The 16,125-nt window shown below is 31.8% G+C and overlaps 2 protein-coding genes across 3 annotated transcripts; one reads left to right on the plus strand and one right to left on the minus strand.

Moving 5' to 3' along the window:
* Window positions 1–637: 637 nt before the first annotated feature.
* LOC131850694 (nuclear cap-binding protein subunit 3-like) lies at window positions 638–9,120 on the minus strand. 2 transcript variants are annotated; one of them, XM_059201011.1, is made up of 3 exons: window positions 8,771–9,120; window positions 2,835–3,121; window positions 638–2,097 (listed from the first exon to the last, which is right to left on the minus strand). In XM_059201011.1, the coding sequence occupies exons 1-3, from the start codon at window positions 8,788–8,790 to the stop codon at window positions 1,112–1,114; spliced, it is 1,293 nt and encodes a 430-aa protein (XP_059056994.1). In that variant the 5' UTR covers window positions 8,791–9,120; the 3' UTR covers window positions 638–1,111. The 2 variants fall into 2 exon arrangements, with proteins under 2 accessions (XP_059056994.1, XP_059056993.1); XM_059201010.1 differs by having other exon boundaries at window positions 2,835–3,129.
* A 177-nt stretch (window positions 9,121–9,297) lies between these two features.
* Window positions 9,298–15,341, plus strand: LOC131850702 (polymerase delta-interacting protein 3-like). Its single transcript, XM_059201022.1, has 8 exons — window positions 9,298–9,522; window positions 9,815–10,016; window positions 10,929–11,022; window positions 11,239–11,361; window positions 11,685–11,871; window positions 12,494–12,668; window positions 13,283–13,467; window positions 14,741–15,341. Exons 1-8 carry the CDS (start codon window positions 9,464–9,466, stop codon window positions 14,829–14,831), a joined length of 1,116 nt encoding a protein of 371 aa, XP_059057005.1. The 5' UTR covers window positions 9,298–9,463; the 3' UTR covers window positions 14,832–15,341.
* Window positions 15,342–16,125: the final 784 nt, after the last annotated feature.

The raw sequence follows: 16,125 nt of genomic DNA on the forward strand, positions 1-16,125 counted from the left end.
TAAGATGTACTTGTTTAGTGTGACTTTAAATTGTCATCATTTTTAATGGAAAATAGGTTTTATTTTCTTTGGCTGCTCTGAAATAGCTCAAAATACAAGTGATATAGTATTATCAATATATTGGATGGAATCTGTTTATAATTATTACGCTAATATTGAGCAACCCGTTAACAAGAACTATAGTCCATTATTTTATTCATCTCAGAGACAAATATTGAAATTTACAAATTTGAAATTTATTAAATGTACGGAACCACAACAATATATTTGTGTTGTTTCATAAAAATAGCAATGGAAACACTCGTCTATGTAATTCATTTTTGACAATATATTGTGGACTACCTAGAAAGCTGTAAAACTAATCATCTAATATTAAAAATTACGATTCAACTAATAAGTATCGCAGAAATATCTAGATCCCGCTACAGTTGGTAGCATTGTTTCAAAAATTGACATTCTCAACTGTCAACTTAGTCTCGAGATATTAAAAATCAGACTATAATTACATCTACAATTTTCAAAATTCGGATATAATGACTTCCTTTAGAACATTTCGTTTATTATGACCAATTTTTAAGTAGTTATGGCTCATTATACATGTAAAAAAAAAAGAAAAACAGAAAATATTATTTTAATATTTATACATAAAAGAAATTAAATAATATGTAATGTGTATTCATTACATACATTACATTGTATTTAATGTTGCTTTTTATGTTCTCAATAATACTGTGTTGAAATTATTGAATACCCAAAAAAGAAAGTTCTTTGATTTATATCCGATAGGCTAAAATATACATGATTTTAAGTAAGTAACCTTTTACATGAACTGTCAACACAATACTGAACACAACTACGAAAACTGCAAAAAATATAAATTAGTCTATTTTACTGCTAGATACATTTTCTAAGATTATGTTCAGAATTCTGTGTTTAGTACCTCCATTTGATGTCATTATGTATATAATTATAAACAAAGCCACTGTATATACTTGATTCAACTCAGTGATGAAAATATCATATTTCCCTCTTCCTTTAAATTTGCATATTATTATTTTTATGCAAGTATTTTCTACTTATAAAATAAGAAGATTGAGTATCTGAGAAATTATTATTTAGAATAAGTATTGTCTATCTCAATACGTAGATTAGACTGCTTCATTTTACCAATTCTGTCTCTAAGATCGTCATGTTTCCGTGATTTTAAAATTTGCCTCAAGTCATTTTTAGAGCTTTTACTTTGCTTAGTTTCTAATCTAGACCACACACTACCTTCATTCTTACTTTTACTAGATACTTTTTGAACTCTACTCATGATGTTATAATCAGCACTATCTGAAGAAGTCTCATCACTATAATCAAGGTGATCTTGAGAATTTACTTTTACGCCTAATCTAGATTGAATGCTATCTTTTTGTAAATTCACATTATTCTTATTGCTCCTAAATTTATCAGATAATTTTGTTGGTTCCCTTGGTATGTAACTACTATGAGAATTAATCACTTCTATAGACAAAGGAGCATAAGATTCTTTTTCTTCTGATTCCTGCCTTGACAACTGAACAGGTTGCTTGCTCTTTTGCTTTGTTTCTTCATCATCAGCATGCATTCTCATTCTGGGTGTTTTGGATTTCTTCTTCCACTCTGAATCTGAGTTACTGTCCTCACTTTCATATGTTCTTTTACCAAGGCGCATAGCTAGTTTTTTATTTTTTATTTGCACTACTTTATTATTCTCATCTATTTCATCTTCGTAATCATTCTTTGGCAGTTTTCTTTGAAAAACTTCTTGGTGGTCATAAACACCCCATGATTTGCATAGATCTCCCCAAGGATTTTTGCTACTACAATCCACGTTATGAGGATCATGATTTCTATTTTTATATTTATTTTCTAATTGCTTTTTGGTAATTTTTTTATCTCCATTAGTTGCAAACCGCATTAATATTAAATCATTTTTTGGATGAGGCATACCTTCCCTCCAATGATGATTGGATTTTTCAGAAAGCATAGTTTTTATTTCTTCACTTTTGATTTCACGGGAATGTACCAATATTGCCAATGCTGCTGTGATATGGTCTTGAAAAACAATATTACCTAAAATAAAAAACTAATCATAATAAACATTATATGTAAATCCATGTAAAGGGCAAGGTGATGATGCGGTAGTAATATTCTTGTAATAGTTGATATAATATATTATGTTAAAAAAATAAGGCTTCTGTAATGTAAATAAAATATTGTTCAGTATATTTTCAACCAACTGGGAGAAGATACTTAATATTATAATTAACTTTGATATTCACTACAAGGAATCTTTGCAAAAACTGAACATATTTTAATTCTCTTCTTATTTTAAACTAGCTCTACTGTAGATGAAAAATAAAGTTAAATTCCATGAGAATGAAGACGGAATTTAACTTAATTTTGGATTATTACATCCGCTACCTGTCAAAAAGTCCCTTCAAAATCGGTCCAGTAATTTCAGATATTAGCCGGAACAAACAGACAGACAAAAATTGTAAAAAATGTTATTTTAGTGTATATACATTTATATTTATATGCATGTAGTAAAGAATGGTTATTTTAATATTACAAACAGACACTCCAATTTTATTTATATGTAAGTATAGATTTTTGCCAGAAGAATTTAATTCAAAGGTGACAGGATTATTAGTCAATTTTTGTTGTGGAACCAGAAGTGGATTAAAGTATTTGTATCAGTTGTTGAGTACCCATATCACAAGCGTTGCTTGAAACTATAAGTGAATGGAACTAGATGGCCCTGTGTGAGTGAGAGTTATTATTATTATTATTATTATATAATTACTTACAAGAGAGATCATCTAACCACTCCAGAGACACTGGTTTATAATCCTCTAAATATTCAAATATTTCTCTAGTACTCAATCCATTAACTCCATGTAAATGGATAGCATCAAAACGAAAATGTCTTTCATTTCCACCTTCAATGCCACAATTTATATAAAGTTCATCAATTTGTCTTTGAGTTACTACTCTATTTCCAGTTAAATTTAAGCCAAATCTATTTGCTCTTTCTTCTATCTTTGAAGCATCAATTTTTTCCAGTTTTTGTATAAAGATACCCTGCTTTCCTGCTCTGTACAACTGAAAATAATTAGAATATAATATATTTAATTTTTTTCTTTCTTACTCAATACATAATAATAATTTATACATTTAATAAAAATGTAATTGGTTTCATAAAAGATAGAGGATAAAAACTATTATCAGTATAATAGAACCCAAAACAATGATTCTTAGATTTTATATATTTCTTTTTATTTTTGTAGGATATTCTGTCTTTTTACTTATCATTATATATTACCAGATTTTATACTTTGAAGTATCTACATCAATATATAATGTGTGTCGTTTATGTTTTGGTGATAAGGGTATACCTTACCACACTCACTACAATAAATAAATAGAAAATATCTTAATACACATGTATAATTCTTCGTTGAAATAATTAAAATAATTATTTAAGTCAGAAATATTAGTTTATACCATCTAGAATAGATACGTGAAGTTATGGTACCTTACTGGCCATTTAAATTTGTTAATATAAAAAAGGAATGTACCTATGATTTTTAATGTCTTTATTTACGGACTATATTTATCTTAAAATGGTAGCAGAGTATCGTGTATAATTGCAAAATCGCATGTAACGGTCGATTGCAAAAATTTTTTTTTAAGAGTTATTAACACCAGATTATTTTCGTATACGTGGATAAAAGATTAAACTATAGTTATGACCATGGAAGGAAATACAAAGTTTCAAGTCTTACCACTAAACGAACACAACTGGGTTACATGGAAATTTCAAATAAAACTAGCTCTAAAAGGTCATGGTCTCCTACACGTTGTTGAGAAAGACTTCGTAGAAAAGGATAGAGCTACGACTGCTGAGCTTGAAAAATATGGCAAAGAAGATAGTACAGCATTTCTTATTATAACGACTAATTTGACACAAGAGAATATCATGAAGGTAATGCGTTTTGAAACAGCAAGAGAGGCTTGGCTAGAGTTGCACCGCATTTACGAAGGAGATATAGAAGATCGAGCATTTGATTTAATTATGACATTCTTTAAATTTGTAAAGGAACCTGCTGATAATATTGGCACGTATTTATCCAAACTAAGGAATGTATGGCGAGATCTCTCCCTTGAAATGGAGAAAGAAGGAGTCAAAGAACTACCAGAAATCTTTCTAATGGGTAAAGTTTTAGAAAGCTGTCCGGATGAATATTTCCAGTTTATCTCAAGTTGGAAGCTGTTAGCAAAAAAGGATCGTAGTATAGAGAAATTAACTGTTGATCTATGTTCTTACGAACGAGCATTACAATCTCAAGGATCTCGAGCTGAAATGGAAGAAGCACTCGCGCTTACCGGAGGTAAATGCAAGTCTAAATTTCATAAAAAGGTAACTGTCAAAGATAAGTCAAAGAAATGTAGTTATTGTGGTCTGAACAATCATTTTGTTAAAGATTGTCGCAAATGGATTGCTGATGGATGTCCATTAACATTAGAAAAACCATCAACGTCAAAACAAGGTAATACTTCCAACAATAATAAATGCAAAGCTAACATGATGCTAATGAGTGTTGAAGTAAACTACACGGGAAACATTGATAAACATCAATGGTATATCGACAATAGCGCAACTAGCCATATCACAAACAGGTCAGATGTATTTGAAAATTTTGAACGATTTCAAAACAAGTCACATATAGTAACAACTGCCAATGGACATGCTATTGCTGCTACTGGTAAAGGATCCATAATAGTGGAAGCAGATATTTATGGTCGAAAGCAACTGATAACTTTAAATGATGTTTGGCTAGTTCCAGAAATTGCAAAAAATCTTTATTCTGTCTTAGCTGCTCAAGATTGGTTGAACGATAGCACATTCATATCAAAAACAAACAACTGCCAATTGATTTTAGATGGAGAACCTGTCCTACTGGGGGGAAGGGTATTGTTAGTAATGTAATATTATGTTATCTGTGGTAATGTGGACTGATAACCCCATTGCTAGCAATGTACCATGTCAGGTCGACCTCCACGCGGTTCCCCCTGGAAGCCATCGTGATAAATTCCTGGTGAATTTGACGATGGGCTAACTGACCTGACCTCATGCTCATCTTATCATCCTCCACTGGTGCCCCGCCAGCGTAAAGCGTTAGCGCAGGCGGGTGCACCATTCCATTATCAACCCTCAAAAAAAAAAACCCTGTCCTACTCGGAGAAAGAGAAAAATATGGAGGTCTCTATAAACTAAGATTGCGAAACAAACCATTGAATCCAATCGAAGTAAATATTAATGCAGTTGATACAACAGATATGCTACAGCTCTACCATGAAAGGTTTGTACATCAGAGCAAAGATGATGTAAGAAAAATTGTTGAACGAGAACTGGGCATAAAAATTGTACGTCCTACTCACAGAACCCTATGTGAAGGATGCATCTATGGAAAAGCTCATCGTTTGAAATTTGGAACGCGAGAAGGAGCACCAAAGCCAGGCGAACGCATTTATGGTGATGTCTGTGGACCATTTATACTGTCCTATGCCAAATATCGTTACTTCCTATTACTAAAGGATGACTTCTCAAAGTATCGCTATCTATTTTTAATTAGAAAGAAAAGTGAAGTCCAAGAAAAGCTGATACAATTTATAGCTCAAGTAAAAGCTACAGGACACATTATTAAAGAATTCTTAACTGACAATGGAGGTGAATTCGTAAATGATGATGTGAAACAGATTCTACAAAAGGAAGGCATTATGCATAGATGTACTATGCCTCACACACCACAACAGAATGCAACTGAACGTGATAATAGAATCGTTGTTGAGGCTGTCAGACCTATAATGCATACTCCTACAAGGGAACTACATGAAAACTTATGGGCTGAAATAACAAGTACTGTTGTATATGTACTTAACCGTACTGGTCCTACTCATTTGGAGAAAACTCCCTACGAGTTATGCCATGGCAAAAAGCCAAGGATTAAACATTTACGAATTATTGGAAGTCATTGTTATGCACATGTACCAAAGGCATCACGAAAAAAGCTGGACAAGAAAGCGAAAAAAGGTATTGTTATAGGTTACAATGAGGACGAAGGGTATCGCATTTGGATAGAAAACACTCTGACAGTAATGAACTCCAGAGATGTAATCTTTGAAGAGACATTAAATCCTATAGATGAAAATATAATCCCTTTCGGTAGGGATTATAATTTCATCTATATGTATGTAAGACTGCTAAATCAGTGATCATCCCACTTCGAGTCTGTAATGATCCAGCTGACTTAAGTCAACAGCATGACGAGTCTAATGTATCAATTGATTTAACTAACGACTATACACATTCAGATACTACCGAATGCGAACATGGTATTGTATCCAATGCATACATTTTGCCACACATTGATACGAATGAACAAGATACATACGAAGATGATTTATTAAGAGAAGATACCTTATCTCAGGAAGAAATTCGTAATGAAAATCCTCGAGAGGAAGAGAGAATAATTTTAAGAGATCGATCTAAAATGAAAGCTCCTGCGAGATTTGACGAATTTGTTTTACATTGTGTAGAAAAAGTCTATAATCATGAAAAAGAACCAAAGACATTTAAAGATGCGATGAAATATGCTGATAAAGACAAATGGCGAAAGGCTATGGATGATGAAATTAAATCCCTGAAAGAGAATCAAACATGGGACTTAGTGCCATTACCAAATGGATGTAAAGCTATATCCAGTAAATGGGTTTATAAAATCAAGCGAAACTCTGATGGGTCAACTGACAAATATAAAGCTAGACTTGTTGCTGTTGGCTACTCTCAAAAGAAAGGGGTCGATTATGAAAAAACATTTAGTCCCGTCGCAAAACTGAGCACTATCAGAACACTATTAAGCATTGCTGCTCGTGATAATATGATACTCACCCAATTTGACGTCTCTACAGCATTTCTTTATGGAAGCCTAAAAGAAGAAATTTATGTCAAGCAACCTGAAGGGTATGATAATGGAACTAACAATGTAGGCAAGTTGAAACGTAGCCTATACGGACTGAAACAAGCTCTATTGTGTTGGAACAACTATACAGTTATAGAAGTCTTTAATACTAAAGACTTCCTTATAGAACAAGGGTATGTACCTGGAGAAGATCCTTGTTTCTTCTCTATGAAGAGCGGAGAAGGTAGGCTACTATTAGCCCCTTATGTTGACGATGGCTTGATAGCTAGTACATCACAAGAGCTGACTAATCAGTTCCTAGAGGCGTAAAGAAACAGTTTAAGATAAAAATCCAAACTAACAAAAAATCTTATTATTTTCTAGGGCTTGAAATAGAAAAGGAGTTTAACTGTATTAAAGTACATCAAGGTGCATATACCAAGAAGGTATTAGAAAGATTTTGTATGCAGAACAGTAAAACTGTTGCTACACCAATAGTGAAAGAGTCTGAATTAAGAGAAGAAGATAGGGATAACACATTTCCTTACAGAGAAGCTGTTGGAGCCCTTGCATATCTTATGGTAGGAACAAAACCTGACATTTCTTATGCGATAGGTGTTGTATCCGGACACTTAGAAGCTCCTACAAAAGCAGACATTACAAGACTGAAACGAATATTTCGTTATTTAAATGGTAAAAGGGATTACTATTTCACATACAGCCAAGATACGCAGAAAGAATTAATCTGCTATAGCGATGCTGATCATGATGGAGATCCTAATTCTGGAAGATCGACTACAGGCCTGGTATGTATTTACAGAGGTCCAATATCATGGAGAAGTCAACTACAGTCGTTGGTGTCAATCTCTAGCACTGAAGCTGAAATAATAGCCGCAAGTGAAGCTGCAAGAGAAATAATATGGCTTAAACGATTTATTGAAAATATAGAGCAATCATCAAAGATTCCTGTTCTATACTTAGACAATGAATCAGCCATAAAACTTGCATTAAATCCACCCTATGAGTTCCATAACAGAATCAAGCATATTAAGCCAAGACATTTCTTCATACGAGAAGCCATAACTGAAGGAGTTATGAAAATTGTTAAAGTTGGTACTGAATTCCAAATTGCAGATATGTTCACCAAGGCTTTATACAAACCAAGATTGGCAATGCTATGCCGGCTGATTGGTGTACATGCATAGATTTCTAGATTTCTCTTCACAGGAAAGGAACCATCACTTCAATAGAAGATATTAGTTTATACCATCTAGAATAGATATGTGAAGTTATGGTACCTTACTGGCCATTTAAATTTGTTAATATAAAAAAGGAATGTACCTATGATTTTTAAAATAATAAAATACGATTATATCTGTTTGCATATTTAAATGATCTTTCCTAAACTCTTTATTTACGGACTATATTTATCTTAAAAAGAAAATCTGGTTTTAAAATGGGAGGCATTACACCGTTAGTAATGACCAGTGTACCAAACCAAAGGCCAGGTAGAATACACATGAAACTGAGAATCACTTCAACCACGAAATTAAGTGGAAATCAGAAAATAATTTTTCAGAGTTTCATACCAACTAATCAAGTGACTGTGCAGTTTGAAAGAAGGTACAAAAAACGACTTCATTGCTTGAGGAAATTTGTTCATTTACATGAATAACAAATTTATCTAGGCTTTCGATTTATATACTAATAGTGTAAAATTGTTCACTTAAAGTAACAATGACTTACTATACAATAAATTTACTTGTACGTATGCTACTAACCGTAGTACAATTAACATCATTATCAGGTACGAGTTCTTTTACATCATCGACGAGCATTTCATCATCACTCATTTCACCATCTTCTCTATCCATTTTATTCATGAGTTTAGTATTTCTTTTATAATTATTTATTCCAACTTCAGCTCAAGGACAAATTCAATGAATAAATATTAAATTTGAGTTATATTCAATTGCATTCTCTGATTTTTTATGATCCCAGGATATTGGTTCTATTTGAAATAAATATATATATATATAATTATATATATACATGGAATAATTAATTATTATCACGCTCAACAAATGATCATTACGTTTTAATCCCAGTCACAGATCAGAAAGACATCATAACAGTATTCACAGTTCACAGTTAAACGTAATGGCACAGATTACAAACTATACAGTCTGTAATGCCTAGTGTCCGTTACAAAATTCTGAAAGTCACAGATAAGAAAAATTTTTTTTGATCTCTACAAAATCTCTATTATCTATGATCTAATGACTTGTTCTGTGCTGTCACTTAATTTGCATGGTCTGTGGTTTTGTTCTGTGCAGCATTTTCTTTTGCTCGGTAGTTACATTATTTTTATAGGTGTAAAAAATACATTCAACAATTTCAATCTTACTTTAATTTTTAATCCTTCTAAAAGTGTATTATCAGACATTAGTTGTTTATTTTGAAATAATAACAATATGTCATCGTACATAGATATGAGTTTAGAAGATATCATTCAAAAAAAGAAAAGAGATAGGTATTTGTTATTTGATAACAACATATAATAAATATTATTTCTTTTAATCTATTTCATAACTTCAGAAGTGAAAATAAATAAATTTCGTAATATGTATTATAAATAAAACATAAATTAAGCATTATGAACAATCTGTGACAAGTTTTTTTTAGAGTGCCGTAGTGCTGAGTACATTGCTGTAATACTTTAGAAAATAATTTATATATATAGTTAATAATTTATATATTGACTTATTTTATGATGAACAAAATATATGCACAGACCACTCAAATTTGTCTCTATTGTATTTCAGACCAACAAAGATACATAAAGGATCCATGAAGATAAACAGGGCAAAACAACAAGACCAAAGTAAAAAACTACCACTAAATGATGCCAGAAACAAAATAATATCGAAAAAAAGAACTCAGATATCAGATGCGAGAGAGAAATTAGCAGAACTTGCTAAACAAAAAGATGCTCGACTAAAACTTGATCTGCTTAGAAGGAATAGAGTAAGTTAACAGTCACAGTTACAGTAATATATAAATAACTAAAATGTTGAATACAAAGTAGCCTAATGTTTTGTTATCATGGTTAGCTTGAGAATATTTTCTTTTGTTAAATTATATAATTTTTAATTGTAATGTGCATAATTTTCATTTCACTATGAATTTACACTTATTTCATTAATACCATGCAATCACAACATAATTTCAGTACTATTAGTATACTCAAAAAGCTCTTTACAAGGATCTTGAATAATTTTCAAATACCTAGAGATAAAACAAAGTATTATACTATGCTACTAAAAGTGATTGTTAGGTTAAATAAATTTATAGTTTTATTTGTGATACATAACTTACTTATGAATATTAATTATTTTATAAAGTGATTGCTAACATTCTTTCAATCCTTACTAGTTATTGTTTACAACTTCATCTGCTTTTTTAAGATAGCCTATGTCCATAAGCTTGATGCAGTATATCTTCACACAAAAGTTCATTGACATTGATTTAGTTATGAGAGAGACAGTGTACTTATGCTGTGTGTATACATGTGCTTACATACATATATTAATAGTGTTCATATATTAATTATATTAATAGTGAATGTGTTCATGTCAAATCACTTATTACCTAAGGATAAAAGTTATATGTACAAATTTTGGAGTCTTAAATTTAATTTGCTATTAATTTAATCATAGACCAAACTTTGTAATAGTGTTTTGTAGCAATATGAGTTTATTTTCACTGCCTTATCTCAGACACCAAAACATGGTTTACAAAATAAGCTGCATTTCAGCTGAAATAGGTGAGACTGAGCACATTTTACAAAACATATCTAAAATATTAATTACATTGCAATAGTTATGCATACTGAATGGATAAGAATATAAACTAATTCTCTACTCTCATTTCACATAGGCGCTACTTCAAGGAAGATATGATATTCGACCTCAGGGTAAATTTATTCGACCTCAGGGTAAATTTATTCGGACTATTTCAAATAAAGAAAGAGGTGGGTGTATATATCTTTAATTCTCTAATATTATAAAAAGAGACTTATACATATTAAGTTTATGAGCAGATTGGTTATAGCAATTTCATTATGTATGTTCCAATTTTGTATTAAAAGTAATAATTGTATAATGACTTTGGCCTTTTCAGAATTTAATAAATGAATATCCATATAGTTTTTCTTACTGATAATTGTAGTGATTACATGTATTTTCAGTTTTCATGGACTCCTCTAGACAGGTGGTATCACAACCTCTTAACCACTCACGGGCGGCAACTAGGCATCAAACTAATAGCAAGAGATTTATGGAGAGCCGTTCATTTGAATCGAAGTTCAGAAGTACGTGAAAATTTGCAATACCTTAAAAAACTTTTCATTTTGTATAGTCTTATCATCCTCTAAACAATTTCCCTGTTGTGAGGATGAGCTAATTGTCAATCATGTACTAGTAAAAGGATTAAAGAAATGTACTTAGTTGAAAAATTTCATATTCTTGTATACAGCAGCATATGGCTGAACTGGTTTAAAACGAAAACAATAAGCCAAATTTCAGAGTGTTTGGTTGTGCCAAAATGTGTTAGTGCCATATTCACTTCTACACTTATAACAGGTGACAAAATGTTTAGAGTATAATAAAAACTAAATATTGCTTTTTATAACAGGTGAAATTCCAAGACCAAAACCAATAGTCAGAACTGTTGAAAATGATATAGAATTCATTGATGACCCTATGGGCGAAGAAGAGTTCATAATTCCAAAAGTTGACTCTAACAGAAAAGCGAGTTTGCAGCTGAGAATAATTGCTCACAATAATGATACTCGAGATAACAAAAGTACAATTATGCATCGGTATGTTTTGGTTTGAGATATTAATTATTTCAAACGATTTTTCAGTTTTAGGCGCATGGGGCGGGGTTTAATTTCTACAGGAATTTACCTGAAACCACTATATATCGATCATCACTAATAATTATGTTACTTTATGTATGTCCGCTTTTCTAAACTTATTACCTCGTAAGGCCTACCAATGTCTAAGTCCGCGACTTCCTTTTTTCGCATTAAAAAGCCTATGTCCTTTCTCAGGGTCTAGACTATCTGTGTACCATTTGGTACACAGATAGTCTCTTATTAAAATAGTACTTCATTTAAATCCGTTCAGTAGTTTTGGCGTGAAAGCGAAACAGACAGACAGACAGTTACTTTCGCATTTATAATATTAGTAAGGATTAGTAATAATAATTTAGTGATAAAATAAAATTACATTCATTATATTTATAGCTGTTGCTTAAGTTGGTTGATTTCTTTATTAGGTCCTTTAGTATAAACGGGCATTGTTGATAATATTAATACATATGTATTTATTATTTTTTTAAATACATGACACCCCATGGGTTTAGATTGTATTTCAAAAACCCAAATTAGGTGTAAAATATGGTATTAATATGATATATGCTATATATGTATATTGCAGAACTATGTTATCAGAAAAAGAAAGAAGTCCACCTAGACCTCCGTCGATTCTTAAAAAGAGACCAATGGCAGCTCTCAGAAATGAAAAGATTACAGAGAAAAATGAAAAACCTGTTTTAGAATATAGAATAATAGTTAGCAACCTCCGAAACACTGTTACTGGAGGAGATATTGAAGTATGTATTATTAAAATGTTTTATCAAAATAATATAGACACACAAGTTTATGATTTTACAGGTAGGTGTGGTACATAGCCCATAGATTATTCTAAATATAGTCAGTTGTTCTTAGATCGAAAGCACTTCTAATGGATGGTAGATTTGACTCATCATAAGAGTTTGTAATAGACCTACATGAATAGAGATACTATGATTTGTTTATAAATACACTTCAGTCTAGTTTAGACACTACATCCCCAATTTACGCAGTAAATTTCATTTCATTACAGTTATGTCAAACAAGTTGCTGATTTTTTTATATTGTTTATCTATATGACTGTGGTCTATGGATGACCTCTTAAAGCGATTACTGTTACCATAAATGAACTGGCAGACCCATAATTCTAATTTTACACATTTTAAAAATAATTTTCCTGGTTGTAATATTAAAAAAAAATTGTGTTAAGTTAATAATATGTAAATACGACATTATATTACTATACGGTCTTAACAACTACACAAAAAGTTTAGAACTTCTATTGTATTTCTTGAATGTTATAGAAATATTTTTTAGTAGACAATTTTAGCATACAAATTCAAAATTTTATATTGATTTGTTATTAATCTCTTAGGAATTATTTGGTGATGTTGGAGGGATGGTAGAATCACGTTTGGTACGTCCTGGTACAGCAGAAGTAATTTATAAAACTCTGGATGACGCGCAGAGAGCTGTAGACCTATATCATAACCGACAATTGGATGGTCAGCCAATGAATTGTCTTCTTGTAACACCTCGCCCACACGCAATACCATCAAGGTCAGTATAGGCACTGTTTCACAATTTTTGGCCTAGTATAACATTAGAGACGCCTATTCTATAATCAGCAATAGTGACCATTAGATATAGATACGTGCGACAAGATACTGATACTTCATAACCACACTCACAAATAACGTGATATAGTTTCAAGTCCTGAATTCAAGTGTATGATTTTCAATCTGAAACTTGAAGTTTAAGTATAAATTTCTCAGTTTTAAGAGAATATGTTATTCATATAATGGTATCCTAAGATCCAGCTAGATAGGTCCAATTTCGAGAAAGAGGTCAATCGTCGAATACAACTCGGATGGGCATCGTTTGGGAAGCTCCGATATATCTTTTCGTCCAAAGTTCCGCAGTGTCTTAAGAAGAAGGTTTACGACTAATGTGTGTTGTCAGTGGTGACTTACGGCACAGAGACATGGTCGCTAACAATGGTCGTCATGAACAAGCTCAAAGTCACCCAGAGGGCTATGCTCGGAGTTACTCTGCGTGATCGAATCAGAAATGAGGAGGTCCGCAGAATAACCAGAGTGACTGACATAGCCCAAACAATTGCGACACTGAAGTGGCAATGCATTAGCATGCAGGCATGGCAGGGCACTTAGTTCGTAGGAAAGATGGCCGTTGGGGCAAAAAAGTCCTCGAGTGGCGACCACGAAGCGGAAGACGCAGCATGAGAAGGCCTCCAGCAAGGTGGACCGATGATCTAGTCAAGATCACTGGAAGGCATTGCGAGCAGCGCAGGACCGATCGTCGTGGAGATTTTTGGCGGAAGCCTATGTCCAGCAGTGGATGTCTTCCGGGCTGCGATGATGATGATGATGGTATCCTAAGATAAAATGAAAGTCACAACAAATATGTTGCGTCTTTCTACAGCCATTGCTCTTTCACTGCGTTATATTATAGAACTACTGTGTTATAAAAGTGCTGGCATCAATTTAAAACTTGCTTGTTTAATTTTAGATGCTGTTGGACTAACCATAATGCAAACTAAATATATACTATGAAATAAAGTTTTATTTACTCAAAGTTTCGAAATAGTCCTACAAGCTTAACTTGGATATCATATGGATATTTTTTGAAAACTATGTTGTGATAGTAATGCTACCAATGGCAGAAGATATTTGTTAGAAATATTTATCTCATCGTGTTTAATAGAGCTCATAATATAACTGGTTCATTGTAGTGTATGGGGCACAAATTATCCCAATCCTCATATGCAACTTCTAGTCTGATATATATATATATATTAATCATATGTTTTCAGAAGCGGCACGAAACCTGCTCTGTATAGTACCAATTCTAATGTAGAACCGGATATATCTACCTTCCACAAGGTACTCTTCAGTAATTTGTAAAAACATCGCAATATATACTCGTAATAATAAATATCTTAAAATGATATTTGTGTGAACTGATTACTGCTATTATACTGTAATGTTATAAAACTGTAAGTACTTAGCTAAAACGTAATAAGTTGTGTTAAGTTAAAGTATATGTTAGTGTAGGTATTTTTTGGATATGCTCATAAGGCGCCAATACTTTATATGATTTATATTATTGTAAAGTTAATAGTAACTTTTCAACCAAATTTAAAAAGAAGTTGTATTCTAAGTTATAGTCTTATATTTTTCGGTGTGTTTGTTAGAAAATTTGTACACAATATTTGTCCATAACATTATCGTCCAAAAAAAACCTGACTTTTATATCAAATTAATTGCAATTTACATGGAAACCTAAATAATATAATAATAAATACTTATAACATTGAGATAATGTTTATTTAACAGCATAGTTTGTAAGCAACAAAGAACATCTTCTGTTCCCTATATTAAAATGTATCCAAATAGGTTACATTTTAGTCATAAGAGCAACACTTCAGGTCATATTTGTTTTTTTAGCTAGCAGATATTAATATCTGATGTGCTATCTCTGTAAGTAGATATTTTGTGTTATATTCCCATGGATGTGAAATAAATTTGTGAAAGAATAAATTATGTTATAATTTAAAACAATATTATAGTACACATTTATGATAATGGAATGGTCCTCCCACCTGCAACACTTGATGCTGGCACCAATGAATAATAATAAGATAAGCATGAGATCAGGTCAGTTAACCAATCATAGCATAATCACCAGGGGAATTTATTAAAATGCTTTCCAGGGGGTACCGCGCGGAGGTCAACCTGACATGGCACATTGCTAAAAATGGTATCATTAGTAATAATCAAACAATTATGAAATATAAATGACGTATTTTATATATTATATCATTATAACTATATAATAATATATGTAGATACTAATATGGCAGAGCCAAAACTTGCGTAGATAATTAAGTCCTTAAAATTTTATTTTTAATTATATAAGCTGAAGGTGTATGTTTTGGAGAGATATAAATGAAATAATTTGGTTGTTTTCTGTACAAAAATGAAACCTTTAATACCAGTCAACAAACTAAACTACATTGGGCAAGTAATCACTATGTTATACACATTTCGTCATAAATTCTTTCACATTTGTATCCCTATGCTCTATAGTTTCAACGTAGACTAGGCTGTACGGTCTAAGGATCTTTGCCTGTTCCATCACTGAAAAGGAGATGGACGAATATGAAAAAAAAAAAGCTCTATGGTTTCGTTTGACTAG

This window comes from Achroia grisella, unplaced genomic scaffold (assembly GCF_030625045.1).
Source record: "Achroia grisella isolate CSIRO2021 unplaced genomic scaffold, CSIRO_AGI_Agris_v1 utg779, whole genome shotgun sequence".
Lineage (NCBI taxonomy): Eukaryota > Metazoa > Arthropoda > Insecta > Lepidoptera > Pyralidae > Achroia > Achroia grisella.

Bases quoted from the DNA above. Each gene is read 5' to 3' on its own strand.
- LOC131850702 (XM_059201022.1), top strand. From the start codon at position 9,464: ATGTCATCGTACATAGATATGAGTTTAGAAGATATCATTCAAAAAAAG. The intron at 10,017-10,928 runs GTAAGTTAACAG...CATTTCACATAG, and splicing joins ATCTGCTTAGAAGGAATAGA to GCGCTACTTCAAGGAAGATA. The intron at 11,023-11,238 runs GTGGGTGTATAT...ATGTATTTTCAG, and splicing joins TATTTCAAATAAAGAAAGAG to TTTTCATGGACTCCTCTAGA.
- LOC131850694 (XM_059201010.1), bottom strand. From the start codon at position 8,872: ATGAATAAAATGGATAGAGAAGATGGTGAAATGAGTGATGATGAAATG. The intron at 3,130-8,770 runs GTTAGTAGCATA...AATTATTTTCAG, and splicing joins ATGATGTTAATTGTACTACG to TTGTACAGAGCAGGAAAGCA. The intron at 2,098-2,834 runs GTAAGTAATTAT...TTTTTATTTTAG, and splicing joins GTGGTTAGATGATCTCTCTT to GTAATATTGTTTTTCAAGAC.